Source organism: Mustela erminea, chromosome 12, assembly GCF_009829155.1.
Source record: "Mustela erminea isolate mMusErm1 chromosome 12, mMusErm1.Pri, whole genome shotgun sequence".
In the NCBI taxonomy this organism is placed as follows: domain Eukaryota; kingdom Metazoa; phylum Chordata; class Mammalia; order Carnivora; family Mustelidae; genus Mustela; species Mustela erminea.
The window spans coordinates 90,606,458-90,626,238 of record NC_045625.1 but is presented as its reverse complement, the minus strand read 5'-3'; the positions used below and the strand labels follow the sequence as shown (position 1 = coordinate 90,626,238).

The 19,781-nt window shown below is 50.5% G+C and overlaps 1 protein-coding gene and 1 long non-coding RNA gene across 4 annotated transcripts in view; both read left to right on the top strand.

Moving 5' to 3' along the window:
* The window catches only part of LOC116570782, an 88,448-nt gene extending 86,312 nt beyond the window's left edge, over window positions 1-2,136 (top strand). Inside the window, exon 8 of the long non-coding RNA XR_004277560.1 lies at window positions 1,981-2,136. This is a non-coding gene — a long non-coding RNA (uncharacterized LOC116570782). The remainder of the gene's footprint in view (window positions 1-1,980) is intronic.
* Window positions 2,137-5,913: 3,777 nt separating this feature from the next.
* On the top strand, window positions 5,914-19,460 carry LOC116570781. 3 transcript variants are annotated; one of them, XM_032308304.1, is made up of 4 exons: window positions 8,173-8,691; window positions 10,503-10,580; window positions 10,611-10,673; window positions 19,424-19,460. In XM_032308304.1, exons 1-4 carry the CDS (start codon window positions 8,233-8,235, stop codon window positions 19,442-19,444), a joined length of 621 nt encoding a protein of 206 aa, XP_032164195.1. In that variant the 5' UTR covers window positions 8,173-8,232; the 3' UTR covers window positions 19,445-19,460. The 3 variants fall into 3 exon arrangements, 1 of the variants encoding a protein (XP_032164195.1); XR_004277558.1 differs by lacking the exons at window positions 8,173-8,691; window positions 10,611-10,673; window positions 19,424-19,460 and adding exons at window positions 5,914-5,968; window positions 6,683-6,954 and having other exon boundaries at window positions 10,503-10,573; XR_004277557.1 differs by lacking the exons at window positions 8,173-8,691; window positions 10,611-10,673; window positions 19,424-19,460 and adding an exon at window positions 6,495-6,954 and having other exon boundaries at window positions 10,503-10,573.
* Window positions 19,461-19,781: the final 321 nt, after the last annotated feature.

Here is a 19,781-nt window from a genome sequence, read left to right as displayed (position 1 = left end):
CATACCATTTAAAGCTACATCGTGAACCCACAGGAGAGCTGGCTACAATAATGTATCAACAGCAATCTAGGGGAAAGAGAGAATACAACTCAGCCAAACCTTCATTTTTCCCAGCGGAAAATCATCACAAAACAAATTAAGGTTTAAAGATGGAAAAACTCATTAAGTATATTACTTATTTATAATTTGGAGTTTTGGAAATAACTAACGTGGAAACTCAAACAGTAATGGTTAAATTCCTGCCTTTAGGAAATTTCCCACACATGCCTAGATTAAGTCATGGTTGGTATTTTTGTGGCAGAAAAGATGTTGAAAATGATGTATCATGTTCTTACTGCCCACGTGTGTCCATGTGTGTGTTTGATGTTTTAAGAGATTCGTAACATCAAAAGGAAAACTAACCTCAATGAAAAATTCCAAAGAATCCTCTCATATATTTATAGTGATCAGAGACATGAAACATTCTTTCTTTCCTTTTTATTTTTAAAGATTTTATTTATTTGACACAGAGAGAGAGATCACAAGTAGGCAGAGAGGCCAGCAGAGAGAGAGGAGGAAGCAGGCTCCTTGCTGAGCAGAGAGCCCGATGCGGGGCTCGATCCCAGGACCCTGAGATCATGACCTGAGCCAAAGGCAGAGGCTTAACACACTGAACCACCCAGGTGCCCTCTTTCATTTTTAAAAGAAATATTTAAGATTTTATTATATGGAATGGTTTACATTTAGCAAACTAGTGGATCCAGATTATATTACGCTATTGTATTTCAAGTATCTTTCTAAATTTCTATGACTTTTATTTTGTTGAATCTGCTGCTAAAGGTCTTGATCAAATTACATTTAAAGGTGCATCTGGTGGATCAGTTGGTTAAGTGTCTGCCGTAGGTCATGATCCCAGGGTCCTGGAATCAAGTCCCATGTCAAGCCCCTTGCTCAGCAGGGAGTCTGCTTCTCCCTCTGCCTGGCGCTCCCCCTTTGTGCGTGCACTCGCTCTCACTCTCTGACAAATGAATAAAATCTTAAAACTTAAAATCTTAAAAAAAATCTTTAAAAAATTACATTTAAGACTTTTAAATGTGACTTTAAAAATGGTCACTAATCAAGTCATGTCTAAGTATATCCAGTAAAATGCAATATCCATAGCTACTTTGATGATCACCCAAAGGGCCTTCCTTTGGTGCACTGAATCGTCTTGTTTCTATTACCTTGGATATTTCTGAAATTAAGACGAGAATGTCACTGAAATTGCCAAAAGTCTTATCAGTGTATTATTGCTCTCGGCCAAAGTGACTGTCCCATGTGACACTGGCCGGTTTGTATTTGTTTCCATTTGTTCCATCCTCGCTTCCTGTCCCGGGGGAACGGAGTCCGGCCTACAGAGAAGCGACTCTGTGTCTTAGCTTATAGTTTCAAGATGGATTTGAAGTCCCAGCCGAGGTAACTGTTTAGAAGAAAAAAGACTTGAATCTCAAAACGTTCATTCTCAGCACCAAAATTTGAAACTGTCATAAACAACTTGTCACAAGCAAGTTTTTCTAGCAGGAAGACAGAGGGCTCTTTCCAGGAAGTGAGTTATCAGAGGAGGGCCACGAAAGCCCCAGGGGCGTACGGCCAGCCACACTTACAGAATTGCTTACAACCTTCTCAGAGTGCCAACGGCAAGAAGGAGGCCAGGAGTGAGGATGTGCTCGAGAAAAAATATCAAATTTGCCATTTGTCTAGGAATCTGAAAACCTTCCGTCTAACAAATATCTAGTCTCACGGCGAACGAGAACCCATGTTGCCGCACTGTTTAAAATGCATCCCACTCAGCCTGAATGTCTGTTGTCCTCGAAATGTTACTGAGACCAGACAGGATGGTAAAACATCTGGTGAGATAGGATAGATTGTTTTAATTTCATTCTACGTATGGGGAATCTCCAAGGGCTCCTGTAGGAAAGAAAGCGGTGGTGTTACAAAATCTCATAGATGGTTTGTTTCTAGGAAATGTGCAAAAATGTGAATCGTGCCAAAGATTCAGCTCTCTGGAAGACCAGATGCCCTGGAGATCTCTTCTGGAGCAGAGACAGTCCTTCTGTAGCACAGTGGCCCCAGGTAGTGTAATTCATTCCTCCCTTGGTCACACCTTAAACTCAAATTTTGGGGACATTTTTTTTTTAAAGATTTTATTTATTTATTTGACAGAGAGGGATCACAAGCAGGCAGAGAGGCAGCAGAGAGAGAGGAGGAAGCAGGCTCCCTGCTGAGCAGAGAGCCCGACATGGGGCTCGATCCCAGGACACTGGGACCATGACCTGAGCCGAAGGCAGAGGCCTCAACCCACTGAGCCACCCAGGCGCCCCTTTCTGGGTCTTTTTTAATCAACTTTATGTTAATTAGCTGGGAACTAATATTTCAAGTGCATTTGAGTATATATAAATGCATTGTGTTGTATATGTGTGTGGAGGGGCAATAAATATGACCAATTAAAAAAAAAAAATCTGCTGCCTCTTGCCCAGAATCTGAGAGAAACAGAGGAATGGAGCTCCAGACCCAGAAGCAAGCACTCAGCTACCCCAGAGTCCGTCCATATTTTCCTCTTGGCTTCAAACCTCTCCTCTCCTTTGCCTGCTGCATAGTGTTGGACGGGTTACATGGCCTCTCTGCCCTTCACCTTCCCTGTCTGTGAAGAGGAATAACACCCCTCCTTGCAGGGGTGAGGAGGAGAAACGAGCTATGGCACAGTGCCAGGTTCACAGGACCCTCCCCGAGCAGAGCTATGGTAATGGAAGCAGCAGCTCCTGGGCCCAAAGTTCTCACCCCTCATACCAGATACCCTCCGTGCAGCCCGAAGGAGTGAGGTCATCCAGAGTGTTTACCAATGCCCTGGAGGAGGTCCCAACATCAGCTTCTCATGCTGGGGTTCCACAGGCTTGCTCCCCGTGTAGAACTGTGCCAGTAAGCAGCCCCTGGATTTTCCCGGCTGCTCCGTTTGAAAGATCACACTTTGTTTCTTCCCTCAGTGGCCTTGATCATTTATTTTCATTGTAAGGCGTGTGATGGTTAAGTTTATGTGTCATCTCCACTAGGGTGTCTGGATACTTGGTTAACTATGATTCTGGGTGTTTTCTGCACGAGATAAACATTTAAATCAGCAGACTGAGTAAGGGAGACGGCTTCATCCGTTTGTGCCTGAGTAGAGCACAAAGCCAAGAAGGGAGACATCCCTCTGCTCTGCCTGACTGTCGCTGAGCTGGGGCACGGCCTTCTGCTGCCTCAGGAGCCGACGCAGACAGAATCCATGCCACCAGCCCCCAGGTCTCCAGCATGCCCACAGCAGGTCAGGGACTTCCCGGACTCCAGTCACGTGAGTCAACTCCTTATAATAAATCTCTGTATGTCCTGTCAACCCTGTTTCTCTAGAGAACCCTGATACAGAGGAGTAATCCACATTCATTTTAAATACTTAACGTATCAAAAAAAAGCTATGAAAAAATCATCTATAATCTCAATTCTCAAAAATCACTAGGGACAATAGCACAATGTCATGATATGCAGCTTTGTAATCCACTTTCGTCCACGTTGTCGCATTTTTTTTGAGAATATGCTTTTTAAAACATTATTTTCATACAATAAATAATTTTTATCTTTTAAAAAAGTGATACAGAAAAAAAAAACCATGAATGTACATACAATCCTGACTCCAGTCAGCTCAAAGCAACACAAGGCAGCACCCAGAGAATAACTTCCAATGCATGCCTAATTGTAGACAGAAAAATAGGGAAAAAAATAACAAACATGGGATTATAATATGTATGCAATTTTTAAATAAAATCGTCAAATTTAATTTTCTGGAATTTCTTAATAGAAGGAAATGGAATAGTCAATTTCAGGAGTTTCTCTATGTCGAATAAATTTCCTTCATAAGAGAAATTCATTTCCAAATATCACTCTGAAGACAGAAAAACATGTGTTGTTGTGGCTGCAGGAAGCAGAAGTCAGGATTCTATTTTGCAAATCCCAGGAAACAACTGGCTGCCCAAAGTAGAAAGAGACATTTTTCTTTCTTTTTTTTTTTTTAATATTTTATTTATTTATTTGATAGAGATCACAAGTAGGTAGAGAGACAGGCAGAGTGGGAGGGGGAAGCAGGCTCCCTGCTGAGCAGAGAGCCCGATGCGGGCTCAATCCCAGGACCCTGGGACCATGACCTGAGCTGAAGGCAGATGCTTTAACCCACTGAGCCACCCAGGCGCCCCAAAAGAGACATTTTTCTAAAGAGAACTGGTAGCTCATCAACTCTCAGTTTCTTCTCTGTTAAGAGTCTCATGGTTTGCTTTTTTCTCTTTTTTTAATCTTACTTTATTTTTCCCTCTCTTCCCCTATGTTCATCTGTTTTGTTTCCTAAATTCCACATCTGAGTGAGACCATGTGATGATTGTCTTTCTCTTACTGACTCATTTCACTTAGCGTAACATCCTCCAGTTCCAACCATGTTGTTGCAAATGGCAAGATTTAATTCTTTTTGATGGCTGCATAATAGTCCAGTGTTTGTGTCCGTGCACGGTGTAACACATCTTCTTTATCCATTCATCTGTTGATGGACATCCGGGCTCTTTCCATAATTCGCTATTGGACATCGCTGCTATAAACATTGGGGTGCACATGCCCCCTCTGAATCACTATGTTTGTATCCTTTGGATAAACACCCAGTAGCACAGTGGCTGGATCACAGAGCAGCTCTATTTTTAACTTTTTGAGGAACCTCCGTACTGTTTTCCAGAGTGGCTGCACCAGCTCGCCATCCTGATCGTCTGAGGTGGTATCTCATGGTGATTTTGATTTGTATCTCCCTGAGGATGAGTGATGTTGAGCACCTTTTCATGTGTCTGTTGGCCATCTAGGTGTGTTCTTTGGAAAGGTGTCTCTCCACATCTTCTGCCCATTTCTTATAAGTTCCTTTAAGATATGAATACCCCCTACATTGTCTGACCATGAGAACCACATGAGGTGATGTGAAGCCCCAACACATCGCGTTCCTGATGCCCTCGAGGACTGGGAACAATGGGTTGAGTTTTGCCCCTCAAAGTTCTTATGTCGAAGCCTCGATTCTAAGACCTCAGCATGTGACCATGCTTGGAGATGGAGTCTTTACAGAGGTGGCTGAGTTAAAATGAAGTCTCAGGCTGGGCCCTAATCCAGTACAAGGGGTGTCCCTATGAGCAGAGGAGATCAGAACATGGGTATGCATAGAGGGAGGACCACGTGAGGACATAGGGAAGACGATGCATCCATGCCAGGACAGAGGTCATGCTCAATTAACCTGCACCTGCAGCCCTGGGTGCTGGACAGTGAGTGGTTCCACAACAGACCACTGGGAAGCTGAAATAGAGAAGTTTATTACTCACAGAACGTGGAGGAGGTACTGCCTCAAGAGGTCGAGGCAGGTGCAGGCAGAGAGCAGCAAGATCCAGGGCCCCCGCCTTTACTGGGGCTGTCCTGGCCTCCAGCTTGCCGAGTGCAATCTTGGTACCACTCAGCTTCTGTAACTGGGTGAGTCAGCTCCTCTAATAAATCTCTTTTTTTTTTTTAAGATTTTATTTATTTATTTGACACACAGAGATCACAAGTAGGCAGAGAGGCAGGCAGAGAGAGGGGGGAAGCAGGCTCCCTGCTTGAAGAGAGCCCGATGTGGGGCTCGATCCCAGGACTCTGAGATCATGACCTGAGCTGAAAACAGAGGCTTAACCCACTGAGCCACCCAGGCGCCCCAATAAATCTCTTTCTGTAAATAAATTCTCCTGGTTCTGTTTCTCTGGACAACCCAGACTAACACTAGCATTTTCTCTAGATGACTAATCATTGTAAATTCTTTCTCTGCCCCTGTGAGACGTATATAAATCTGTTTTAAAGCCTCTTGTCAGTGTCACATCACAGGAATGTTCTTCTTGTGGACCTGGGAGCCAACTCTCTGAATGAAGTGCCGTGGAAGGTAGCACGCCATCTCCCAGTCTGTGAGGGTGGGCGCTCAGCTTCCACGCTGGACAGCTCCTGGCCATCGCAAGAGAAGTCCGCTTTTCCTTTGGGCAAAGTTAGCTGGACCACAGGCAGTCTTGGGCCGCCGTGAGCCGGCACTTGAAGAACCTCATCCTTTGTCTCAGAGGAGCAGAGTCCAGATTGGGCTCTGGCCTCTCTTCCCCACTGCAGTAGGTCTGCAGAGTCATTCCTTCCTGTTTCCCCTTGTCCAGGACTGTTTTGGCTCCGGCAGTGCCCACGCCTGTGCTCACACGGGCTACTCTGGGCTGTGTCTGCTCCTCGCCAGCCCGCACACACTCAGACCCAGACTGAGAAGGCGGGCAGCGCAGGCCCCCCCCACACAGTGGGTGTGCGGCGACACGCTCGGCAGCCCCGTGCGTCAGGGCCCTGAGTCCTGGCTTCCGCGTCCCCCCATGTCTGTCCTCAGACCCAGAAACAGGTGCAGCTACGTCCTGAGGCACCTGGACTCAGTTGCTCCCCCAAATCAAATTTCTACACAAAGTAAATTTCGAAGGAGATGCACGTGTTTGTTTCCATCAGGTCGAGGGTGAGATGACCTCACGCACAGGATGTGGGCCCACTTCTCCGACTTTTCCTGCTCGGTTATCTTTCTTCCTATGTCCTAAAACAGGAAAAGTCTAACAGGTACCCCAGTTTCCCGTTTACACAGCTAGCTTCTGCTCGCAAATGCCTGCTTGGAGAGGGGGAAACCCCAAACCTCTCCTGAATTTTGAGCACAGCCCTGAGCACAGCCTCAGCCTTCCGTGGAACCCAGAGAGGGCACGGGTGTGACGGGGCCTGAGCTGGACATGGGAGGCCTCGTCCTCTCCCCGTCATCAGGATTCAGATGACAAGGGAAGGCCTGGCCTGGGGCTCCAGCCACAGCGAGGAGGCGTGGGGGAGGGGCACAGGAACGGCCCCAGAACTGCGGGCACTCGACAGGTTGGTGCCCTCTTGTTTTTGCTGTTTCGGAGCAGCCTGTCAGGCCGTTGGGTGGGCCTCTCTGGTAGCAGAGAAGAGGCCGGTCTTGCCAGTGTCTCGTCCTCTCAGTCCCCAGCAAGTGGCCTCGGCCCCTTGGCAATCCCCCAGGGAGAGGCCCCTGCCCCTCAGGGAAGCTCTGGGAGCCTGCGGGAGAGCCCGCGGCCACCCTCATCCACGCGCTGAACCGCGTGCTTTGTTCCTCTCAAGTACTTCTAATCGAGCCGCCTCGAGATGGTTTTGTCAAAGGAGCTACAAATAGCCTCTTAGAGCCCCCGGATTCCCGGTGAGAGAAGCCCGAGAGACTGCACGTGTGCACACGCCAGCCGGGGCGCCCGGCGCTCACGCTCGCCCCGCTTCCGGAGGCTTCTCTCTCAAGGACCCTGAAAGGACCACTTTAGAATCCTTGAGGGGACTCCCTGTAAACCTTTGGCTTTGGGCTCCATTGCTAAGCTGTGTGCCTTTTGTGGTAGCCAGACGTCAGCCGTCTCGCGCTGCTGCAAGCACTGAGTGGTGACCACTTACAAGCTGGGTCCAAAGAAAACACCGTCGAAGTTCCTGGAAAGGTTGGCATCAGTCGTCATATGAAGGAGGGGCCGACCTCCAGGACGCTAGAAGCGTGTGCCAGTTGTGTTCTGGTCGGAAACTTGCCTTTGTTGGGGTCTCCATGTTGTGATGCAGAATGAGGCGATGCCACTTAGGATGGAAGAAAACAGGGCTGCTGTTCGTGTAACACAAACATGTCCAGAAGTGCTGGTTAGGGAACCGGCCGTGGCTAACACATCCTTTGGGGGTGAAAGGGTAAGGCAGCTGCTAGGCGCCTGACAGCCCTCTGCCTCCCAGGAGGCTAGCTCCGGGCCGCCTCTATTCAGCAAGGTGCACGCAGCGTGAACCTGGACGCCCTACGGGGTAGCCCCGGCCCTCCACGCCTCCCGCTCTTCCTTCCGCAGCTTCCCACCTGTGCTCAGAACGACCTCGTGCTGCCGACCTCGTTCTGCGGGTGCCTGCCTGCCCGATGTTCCTGGCTTCCCTCAAGCCTCTCTCCTCGAGTGCTGCGGGGCGCACGGCCCTGCGCGGGCCTCCTCCCCTCCCAACCCCGCTGCCAGGGCGCTGCCGCGACACGCTTCACCGCGCGCCCTCTGTGGGTGTGCTGGTCAATTTCTTGTGTGGACTTGGCGGGGCCGCAGGCCACCATATTTGGTCGGGCATTATTCCGGGGATTTCTGTGAAGGTATTTGGTAAATGAGATTAACGTTCAAATTAGCAGACGTTAAAGTGGATGACCCCCGTAATGTCAGTCCGTTTAGGTCTTCAGACTACAGTTCCCCCGAGGAAGAGGGAGATCCGCCTCCAGACAGCCTTCGGACTCAGGACGGCAGCACGAAGTCTTCCCGGGGTCTCCAGCCCCCGGCCCACCCTGCAGATTTTAGACCAGCCTCCCCGGTCGTGTGGGCCACTTCCTCAAATAAATCTCTCCCGCCCAGGCTCTCCCTGCTTTCCTCCCTCTCTCGTTTTGTGTCCAGACACGCACACACAGTGTTGGTTCTTTCCTCTGGAGAAGCCCAATACGGCTTTCCATTGTCACGTCATCTGGAGACAGCAGCCCACACAGAGGACTTCACCGGTGTCCTTCTTGGGCAATTCTGCTGCCTGGGTCTCGGCATACACGAACCCTGGACTGGCTCGAGGCTTGAGCTCTGGGTAGGAGCAGGGAGGGGTCTGTGAGGAGGGGTCCCGGGGTCAGGGGCGTGCACAGCTCAGCCCCCAGTGCAGGCACAGAGCAGCGGCCAAACTGATGGTGGGTGATGGGGGCGCTGTGCCTTTTAACCACATCCACAGTGGCATCATATGAGTTTAGAGCATAATATTTGGAAGTTAATTCCCACATTTCTCTTTTGGGGAACTTGAGCAGGGGATCATGGTAGCTGGGATTAGGGGCTATCTCATGAGTCACCGAAGCTCCTCTGATCGGTCTTTAATAATTATGACCCAAAACCCTCGTAAACCAGTGGAGTCACTCCCTGGTATCAAGCCCTATCAAGGCCTTCCCTGCTTTCTGTCCTATTTGTCACCTTTACTTGCTGGCTGCTCTCCTGCTCCGGCAGCACCTGCACTTGGGCCTTGCTCGGGCCGGCCCACTGCCCCGCATCTGGAACCACATCGGGGCCGTCCGCGTGTTTGTCTAAGTGCTGAATCCCAGGGCGGAAATCAGCACATGGCGGTCGTGCTGGCCTTGTCAGAAGCGGTCTTCATAAACCCGAGCGATGTCTCGTCCCGGAGCGAGCATGGAGTGCCCATGTCATGAGGGTGGCGTCTCCCCGTTTGGCACCAGGGCTGAAACCCCAGCCGCTCCTGGAATGGTCTTTCACGAATACAATTCCAGTCGCTGTTTTGTTTCGCTTGAATATTTTGTTTATTTATTTAAGAGAGAGAGAGAGAGAGAGCAAGTGTGGGGAGCAGAGCGAGAAGCAGGCTCCCTGCTGAGCAAGCAGCCTGACACGGGGCTCGATCCCTGAGCCCTGGGACCACGACCTGAGCCGAAGGCCGACGCTTCACCTTCTGAGCTCCCCAGCCCCAAACCGCATTACTGTTAAGGCCACACACGCAGCCCCAGCCTGAACTGTCCAGACCACACGTCACTGTCCCAGTTCAAGCCTGAAAAAACGTGAACAATCTGTATCTTGACTGCAATATGCTTCTTCGTAAGCATAAAACTCCGTTTTCTTGTCGTACTGAATCCTTGGCCAGATTCTGCTCAAGGAAAAGAAAACCCAGTGTTAACTTACATCATCACCGGGCGCCACAGTTTTCTGTCTGTGATCGGATGCGCCGCCAGCAAGAGCAGAGCCATTTACCTCCGTTTCTCTAACACATTTGCCAAATATTATACGACCACCGTAGGCTCTCAGCTGACACACACCCTGGGTCACTAATTCAACCAGTCCTGGTTGGTAGTTACTGTGCATCATGAACAATAGGGTACAGCACCTGCTGTGCCCTTCATAGGAAAGGATTGGCCTTTCAACCATCAGTAGCTCTAAACAGCTCAGTATCCAACCCAAAATCGAAGCTAGAGCCCGTTCCACAACAATTTTTAAGAATGGCGTTCTGTTTTCTTTGCGTTTAATGTGACCTATTTGGTGTGTACATGTGGAGGCATGAACCTGATGCACAGGAGGACGAGGATTTGAGGGTCCTGCGAATGCACTGATGAACTTGGGGGGCTGTGTGCTGGTCAGAGTGTGCACGATCTGGCTCCTTCCCAGTGAGCCACAAGCCATAAACAAATACATAGCAGCCCATGCAGCTTTCATCGGGACATTTTAAAATAATCCCTGACAGAAGTAAGGAGCCACTGATGCAAAAAAAAAAAAAAAAAAAAAAAGAGGGAGAAGACAGACGAGAAAGGAGCAGGGACGGGGACCCGGGGCGACAGATGGCATCGTCTGAGCCACCACCCATCCTGGAAACAAGCTTTCGCGGCCAGTAACTGGGATGTCTCTGCCTTTCAGAACTCCACAAATACACGTGGTGGCCCCGTTCCCGGACCTTCTGACACATCAGGCCAGGAAGGACCAGTGCAGCCCTGGGTGTCGGCCCACGTGCACAGTCCAAGGTTCGTGTCGGCTCATCCAAGGGCTTCGTCCCTCCGTAATGACGAATGTCGCGTCGACGTAGAGGTGGTGAGTGTATAATGCTTGTAGCCGCTCCCATAGTCCATACGTGTGTTATTTCATTTTGACAAGACGATCTGGGAGAGGGTTATGTGCCCAGCATTCCCGCTCTCTTTGGAGAACCTGGGGGCCTGAGGAAGGCTGCTCTGGAGTGGGCCCAGTAGGAGAAAACGGTGATGCTTTCGGAGAACAATGCAAATGTCTGAACAGTTGTGTTTTTTTTAAGATTTATTTATTTGACAGACAGAGATCGCAAGTAGGCAGAGAGGCAGGCAGAGAGAGGAGAAGCAGGCTCCCTGCCGAGCAGAGAGCCCAATGTGGGGCTCGATCCCAGGACCCTGAGATCATGACTCGAGCCAAAGGCAGAGGCTTAACCCACTGAGCCACCCAGGCGCCCCGTCAGAACAAATTTTGACGCAGTGTCCGGGAGCATAAGGGCAGAGATGAGGAGGAGCTGACAGCAGTCCCTCTTGGCACTGCTGCTCGGAGCACCGCCCTTCTCCCCAGTAGTATCTACATTTCAAATGCTTTGTGACAGACACAAAATACGGCCACATTCTGGGTGTCTGCCTGGCTCGGGTACGCTAGCACCCAGATGCATAAAAGCAAGTGTGCAGAACAGAGTCACTGGTTATAAGAGGAGCAGAGAGAGATAAAAGTGAAGGGAATCTAATGAAAAAAGGTTGGGGTTCATCACGGAAAGAGCCAGAACAGGGATTCTGACCTAGACAGATCTCTACCAGTGGCTCCCAGACTTTGACCTGTGCCAGAATCGTGCGGAGTGAGAGCTGCCAGGGAAAAGGCAGAACACCAGTCAGGTGTGAGTTTCAGACGAATAGTGAATCATATTCTAGTATGTCTCATGCAAAAAACTGGAGCATGCTTATACTAAAATATGATTCACTGTTTCTGTACAATTCAAATTAAACGGTGTGTCCTGTATTGTATCTACTCTATGTGGCAACCTTACCCAGCGAGCCTGTTCAAATGCTGGTTCCTGGGTTGGCTAGATCTGGGCGGGGCCCAAGAACCTACATTTCCAGCCCATTCCCTGGTGAAGCTGATGCTGCCCGCCCAGGCTGCACTTTGAGAATCGCTGTCCCCCAAGCCTTCCCGGGGTGAGGACGGTTCTGCATCTCCGGCGGTCTGGTCACGGGAGGGATGCTCCGGGGACGTCAGCTGTGCACCCTCTGCCACCTCGTCTCCTGCCTCTCCGGGGCGCGTGCAGCCCTCTGTGGTCCAGCGGAAGCGCCATGTGCTCCCGTGAGCTGAGGATCGAGGCTCGTTTTCTCACGTGGGCCCAGGCCGGTCCACACCCGCTCTGTCTGAAAGGCTCAGGTGGGAAGCACGAGGCAGGTAGGGACTTGGAGTTGTAGCCACTTAGACACGGTTCTGCGCATGCTGCGTGTGAGAGCGTTCTCCCGCTGCCCGGCAGGGTCCGCTGCCTACCAGCCAGCGGCTCCCATGCTCGGGAAGCACAATCTGCTTTTCAACGAGAAGCATTAGTGCCCTGTCAACACGGGACTCAGTTCTTGCTAAGCGTGTTAACTTTATCAACATCTTGTTCACTGGAAGTAGAACGCCTACCACCGCACTCCCATTACCCTCGTTAGCCAAGGCACCCACACGCGTACTTTGTCACGGGTGGACTCTGTCCCCCTCGGTGCCAGACGCTGCTGGTGCAGTTGCCGAGCCACAGACTCATTCCTGACAAAGGCTTCCGCAGGTTCCCTGGGTCCGGAAGCCGCGTGTGTACAGCTGCTGTGGCTGCCGTAACACTCTGCCCTCCCAAGTTCATGTGGTCACCTTCTAACACCTGGGGCCTCAGAATGGAGCTGTATACGGACCGAGGACTTTACGTCTGAAAGTGAAATGAGCTCATTAGGGTGTCCCCTCACCCAATGGGACTCACGTCCTTATAAACAAAGAAGAGGACACAGACACTCCCAGAGGGGCGACCGCGGGAGGACACAGGGGAAGACAGTGTCTACCCGCCAGAAAGACCCAACCGGGCTGACACGCTGATCTCAGACTTCCAGCCGTTGTGTTTGCTGTGACCACCTAAGCTGACTGATGCACCGCAGGGGCCCCGGGTGATCCTTTACCAGAAGTATGGGCAGCACATACACCCCAGATGTGATGCTTAAAATGTAGGATTCCATTTAAAATTCACTTTGAATTAACCTGTGATTAAGGATCTCACATGCCCCTCCCAGCAGATTTTACCGTCTTAGCCCTCAACCCCTCTGTGCTCCCCAAACAGAGCCCACAGAACAGCACACATCAGAGCTGAGGCCCAGGCCCTGCGGCACTTAGCAGGCAGACTAACTCACCTCCTGCTGCTGCTTCAGGCTCTAAATGTGCCGAGGATCATCCGTAAAGATGACCTGCTTCCTTACTATTTTTCTTCCCCATCACCACATACAAATCTTTGCCTTGATAAAAGGCAATATTCTTTGCTAATCTAAAGTTTAAGGAAACATAGAGAAAAAGAGAAAAGATTTCTGGCAGATACCCTCTGTTAATCAAGTGTTCAGAAATCTGCTTGTGCTAAAATAACTTGACATTCCTCTAATACAGTTTGGGTTTTTCCCTCCACAAAGGTGCATTCTTGATAATTGCCTTCTCACATCCCTCGGAAAACACTAGGAATCATAGACCTGATTCACAGTGTAATTATATAGCTTGCCCTGAACATTTCAGATGCTTGGACACAAAGCCACAGGGTTTGCACACAACCAGCTTGAGCTCAAACTTTCTGAGCACTTAGGTCTTGTAATCCCCCTACACTTCAACATCTTATTTACTACGCTGAGAAACACATCTGTTAATAAAGTGAGATTATTTTTTCTACCAAAACATTTATTTATTCATGACCTGTGCTCCCAATCATCACCCTGACCCGCACCACTCGAAATGACAATTCATGACATGACTTCTAACCTACACGTAATTAGTTGCATATTTAATTAGCTTCCCTTCGCCCCCAGTACTAATAACCCCTTCCTCTGGTTAACATCTGAGTCCTATAAACCCTTACGATTATCTCGCCGTCGGTGACAGGCACAGTTTAAACAGGAAGAGTTAACACTGCGGCAGGAGTTAGGTTCAAGGGTAGCAGATGGTTAGGAAATTAATTTCACAAGTAAGTGGATCCTATTGACTCCGACCAACAAAATGTAAAAACAGACAAAGTCAAAGCCGAAGGACGACCCTTTGTTTTTCTCAGCTCTATTTTGCATCTGCTGATTGCACGGGTGTGAAAAAGTCCTGTACTGAAAAAGACTTACGGTTCCTTCCTGTTTTATTCATTACCCGTCTGTGTCATTTAGAATTTTACTACTTTTGAGATCTGAAATGCCACAGCTAAAGCTGGGTCACAGCAGTTCAGGGCAGAAATCCTCCCAAGGGGTGAGGAGATCCACAGGCTGTAGGGAGGGTCCCTAGTGCCCAGGTGCCTCACCCCCCCCAACCCCCTCCCCGACCAGCACCAGCAGGGCCCCTGTCCCAGGGCACTCCCGCTGCGCCACCTGGTGGGCCATGTCTGGAATGGGTGAGTGAGTACCCCCCTCCCCGCCGGGGGTGGGGGCAGTTGGGAGACTTGTCAGAAACACAAAACCTCAGGCCCCACGTGGCCCCTGGGGTCAGACACTCGGGGGTGGAGCCAGTGATCAGTTCTGATGCAGCGTCTGGGTGATTCTGAAGACTCTTGATGTACTAAACATGGGACAGAAATTGACTCCAGGCACAACGAATGCATATAGAGTCACAACATCCAAACTACCCGTAAGGGAAAGCATGCTGGTCTTTTTAAGGGAAAAACACATTCTGAACACAGGTCTGAAAGCAAATCTTGGGAGCATGGGACCTATGCTGAGAAATGGAATGGGTGCCACACTGGTGTGTGCGGACATGAGGTCACAAGAGGACCCTAATCCAGCGTGACTGTGTCCTCATAAGAAGAGAGGAGGACACAGACACACAGAGGGACACCGGGAGGTGGCAGCCATCCCCAGGCCCAGGAGGGAGGTCTCAAACCAGCCCTGCTCTCACCCAGATCTCAGGCTTTCCAAATGTCCCTTATGTCCGTGGTCCTTTGCCATGGCAGCCCGAGCAGACTCATACTGAAAGACCCCCTCTCCCCTTGCTAAAGGCTTGTTTAAGTAACCTGATGTCCCCACAGCACCCCCTCTCCCCTTGCTGAAGGCTTGATTGTTCCCATAGCCGAATGACAACATATATCCTGCACAAGCAGGATGTCTGTGATCACCCGGTCTGTCAAAAGAAAAGACAAATGAAAAGTAAAATGTAACTGGGACTTTCCAGAGTGCTGACCCAAGGAACCACCAGAATGCCCTGACCCCAACGCCCAATCATGCCTGAATCAAATTAATCAATTAGACTCCTGTAACCATGCATATCTGCTTCTGTAGGATCGCTTCCCGCCACCGCCTCCCGCCAGAACAAACCATTATGTCCTTGCCTTGAACACAGTGCCTGACAATGCTTGATTTAAGTTAACCAATCAGATCCTTGTAACCATGCATCTGCTTCTGTAAGCTTGCTTCCCGCCACCCCAACCCTGCCCTATATAATCTGCTCCCCAACTTAGCCCGGCGCACTCAGCCCACAAAGGCTGATGCGTCCACAGGCACCTGTGTAACCAATAAACCTCTTGCAACTTGCATCCAGTGGAGGCTTAGTGTCTGCTTCTTGGGTGCGGATCGGGGGTCTTTCAATACGTACACTTGTGAACAAGCCTCAGCAAATGAAATAGCGACTTTAAATAAGAGTTCATTATTCTACCCTCACATCCAGTAGGCCACAGTATCTGTGTGAACACTGATGTGTGCGGTCGTGGGCGGGGGCGCCAGCGGCAAACAGGTGGTCTCTGCAAGTCTGTCTATCCGTTCAGACCTCTCAGTTCCAAGAGTGCACACAGGTCAAGTCAGAACTCGGGCAAGAGAGAAGGACCCTTCCTTCAGGTCACAGAACGATGGTACCACTGCCAGCGCCAAGCACAGAGGAGCTTGCAGTACTCTCTCCAGATGGGCTGTGATTGTGGCGCGTCCTTGTGGGGCGGCGAGGCTTCCACTGACGTTGACACATGACCCCAGGTGGAAGAGCCAATGGAGAAAGCCCCGGCATTTAGGTTTAATTGCACAGTAGGTAGGTAAAGGATATGAGATTGTAAATGTGACCATGAGCTATGGACACAGCAGCAGCAGCCACCTGGGGGTCGGGGGTTTGCAGGTCTCTGAAGGACGGCCCATCAGGTGCATGGCCAGCTCCCGCCACCCCCCACTGCCAGGACTGGCTTCTCCCCAGCTGCCAGGTGTACTGCCTGCTAATGGCTCAGAGCAGAGCAGAGCCCTCACAGGCACTGCCCTCCGCCAACGTCTGTCCCTTCCCTGGAGGCAGCCTGACTCTGACGACTGTCAATGCAGGGTGCAAAGGGGGTGGTTCTGGGGCACCACACCAGCCTCAGACATCCCTGTGGGATCAGATGAAGCCTCTGTAGTAACTTGCCTTCTCCACTCGGTCCTGCTTCCCTCCTGCATGTGGCTCCTTTGAGAACTTCCTGAGAACCACCTGCAGGGAAATCTCACTCAGAATCCCTTTCCAGAAGAGCATGGTCTAGACAGCCAGCTATGAAGAGGGGCACACCGGGTTGGGGAACACTGGATGTCCTTGAAGGATGCTGCGTGAGAAGTGCCCAGTGGCGCTGGCTACCTCCAGGATTTGGGGGGTAGCCACGCATTAAGAGATCCTGTAGTGTGTGTCCTCCTGCCCTGCAGCTCTGTTTTCATAGTATCTCACAGGTCATGTGCATTCTTCTTGGGAAATGGAGAAAAAGATGCACAATTTGTTCAACTGACATGTATGTGTTTCCGTCATGAGCTAACAGGTGCCAGACCGAGTGTAGGAAAGCAAGAGAATCTTTTCTTTTTTTCCCTAAGATTTATTTATTTATTTATTTATTTATTGGACAGAGAGAGAGAGAGAGAGACCACAAGTAGGCAGAGAGGCAGGCAGAGAGAGAGGAGGAAGCAGGCTCCCTGCTGAGCAGAGAGCCCGATGCGGGACTCGATCCCAGGACCCTGAGATCATGACCTGAGCCGAAGGCACAGGCTTAACCCGTTGAGCCGACCAGGCACCTGAAAGCAAGAGAATCTTAACAATTTTCTTTCTCTTTGAATGTGAATGAATTCAAATTAGATCTTCCAGTGAAAGCCTCTCTGTTAGGTGATTTCCTATTTCCCATTTATGTGTTTTTTCCCATATAAAGGGGTCTAGCAACAGCTGGTGTTCGGTCCCTCAAGGAGAAGGAAGACAATTCCCAGGACGATGAAAGGAGTAAATGTCTGACAAACAACTTAGACACCATGGGACACGGAGGAACTTCAGCAAGCAGACCTCGTGGGGTGCCCCCCGTCCAGCACAGCAAGTTCCTGCTCCGCTGGGTTGACCGATGGCCACAGCTGTCTCCTGGCGCAGGTTCTCTACCTACATTCTTTACACACTTAGAGGGGAGGCCAAGGTTTTTCCTGAGCTTCTGTTTCTTAAAAATAAGCAGCCCAGAACACCCACATCCCAGAGAGACACATTGTAGGGTGGCAGTTTGCTCTCCTGCAGCTCTACCCCGCCACGGAGAACAGACCCTTCCCTGTCCCCAGGCGGCTGACCTCCCACCGCACACGTGGCTGCGCCTCCCCGTGTTCCTCCCATATCGCTACTGACACTTGCTTGGAAGCTCAGAGACATGAAGGCTCCTTCCAGGAAAGTGACCAGCAGGAGAGGCAGAGCACACTCAGCTGCATCCGAAGCAGACGCCCACACGCACCAGCTCCTACCCAAGCTTCGGGGTCACACTTACTGCCTCAGTCTTACACTTGAATGAATGATTGAGGATCGGCAAGTATTTGAAAGAAGGCTGTAACATGAAAGACAGAGAGACCAACATTAATGGGGGGAAAAAGTGCAAAGAGCAGGGACATCGTGGGACAGCCGTGTGGTCAGGTGTCGCCTGCTTCAGTTCTGGGAAAGCTGCACTTGGGGCTCACCAGATGGCGTGCGGGGCAGTCGGGGTTTGCTGCTTTCTCTGCGGGTCTCACGTGAACCTGACAGCCTATTCCCTGGAGTTTGGCGGCACTTTCCAGCGAGGTTGAAGAGAGTCCATCGGGAAGCATCTTTTCCAACAGACGGAATCTCCAGGTTGCAAGATGTGACGCAGGTCATGTCCCCCGGGAGTGCAGCGTAGAAAGGTCGCTCTGCCAGACCATGGTTTTTTAAAAATACAAGCAGCTAGGCCTTGAGAGCAGTGAAGTGGATCCCCCTTTATCAGCTGTGGGTCAGAGGAGGCCATGCGGGCCGGATGTCCGGGGACTCTCTGGGACGGTGAGTCCGGGAGTTCCAAAGACCGTGGATCTGAGACTTAGAAGGATCCACGGCAGTGCTTTCGGCCACGGTGTGCAGAGGGTCTCACAGATGTTGCCAGCAGAGACTCCATGACACCATCAGTGAGTGCGACGAGCTCCGAGCACTGAGGATGGTGGACACAGGGCAAGTGTCGTAGCGCCCGCCGACAGCGCAGATCTGCTGAAGCCCCTGCCCAGTAAAAGGGGTTCCCCGATCGTGGGGGAGTTGGGGAGGGGTCCCCAGGTAAGGATTCTTCTTCTCACGGAATTTTAGCCACACGAGAAGCAGTGGCCTGTCTACAAGAGAACGTTTTGGTCCAGTGACCAAACATACAGACCACGACGGAAATGTCTGCCTGTCGCTGAGATAGGGAAGCTGTAGGGGATCCACTTGGCAAACTGGAGTGGCCCAGCAGGTGGTCCAGAGTCTGGGAGCAGAGCAGTTTCCCCCAAACTGGGCTCAGAATGGGTGGGACAAGCAAAGTAGGCACTTTCTGTGGCCCTATTAGCTCTTCCCTCCCCAGTACTGGTTCATGAATGCTGTTACGGTGTCAGGAGACCAGTGGTTTAAAGCATGTACAGTGGTAAGTACTGGGAATTTTGGAACTTCTGGTGGGCAGATTGTTATTTGGCCCAAACCAGAGTTCTCCCTTTTAATCAAACCAACAATTATTAGATTCCCAATATTGTTTTTCCTTTTCTGGGGCCAATTTTTGAGGTCTCTGTTCAATTTTTCCAAATTATCATTTGGGAAAACTTCCCTTTGGACTTGACAGAAGTCTGGCTATTGGCCTCTTTGAGAGCAGCATTTGGGGCAGAAATGTCAGTGAGGTGGTTTCCTTTGGCCTCCAGGGAGTCACATCTGGAATAGCCAGGAAACTTGGTAATGGCCTGGGCAGCTGCAAAAGTGTGGCATGTAATAAATTTTGAACGTGGGAGCCAGTTTTTGTTTTATCTTTATCGGAGGTAAATTTTGCTGTTTCCATAATATTCCGAAGTCATGAGCTACAGTATCAGCCATCTGTATAAATGTTTACGATTTTCCTTTGGCCAGAATATGAGGATGGTTAGAAGGAACCCTTCCTTGACTAAGAGGGCAGCTGCAGGAGTGGCTTGAGGCGAGGGGGGTGACACCCGAGCCATAGTCAGGGTCCGGTTGTTGGCTGTAATGCCCTACAGGGTGACGATGGTCCCCGGTGGGGTGAGCGCTCCAAGGGCATTCCTTCCCTCTTACAGACAAAGAGGAAAAAGGGAAGTTGATGGTTAAGATGTCCAAAGGCAGGGGCCTTATTAGGCTTTTCCTTGAAGTTGCAAATGCTCTGTCATCCTGATCTTTTCCAGGACAAGATGGTGGAGAAGTAGGCGGCGCTGTTTCAACCTGTCCCCTAAAGTGCGCTGATTACCTACCAAAGAACTCTGATCACCCATGAAATCAGCCTGAGATCAGAATTATACACGTCTGGATCTCTACGGGGGCAGAAGACGCCAGTGGACAGGTAAAGCGGAGTGGGAACATCAGACTAATATCGAAAGATAAACAAAAGGGGGAGGGAGCCACCAGAAGCGACCGATTGGAAAGTAATACCCCAGTACGAGAGTGCCCTGTGGTTGTTGGAGTCTGGTTGAAAGCACACATCCTGGGGCGCCTGGGTGGCTCAGTGGGTTAGGCCGCTGCCTTCAGCTCGGGTCATGATCTCAG

Coding starts and splice junctions, on each gene's coding strand:
- LOC116570781 (XM_032308304.1), top strand. CDS start 8,233: ATGAGATTAACGTTCAAATTAGCAGACGTTAAAGTGGATGACCCCCGT. Junction 8,692..10,502: donor GCTCGAGGCTTGAGCTCTGG/GTAGGAGCAGGG, acceptor TCTGCCTTTCAG/AACTCCACAAATACACGTGG. Junction 10,581..10,610: donor AAGGACCAGTGCAGCCCTGG/GTGTCGGCCCAC, acceptor AGTCCAAGGTTC/GTGTCGGCTCATCCAAGGGC.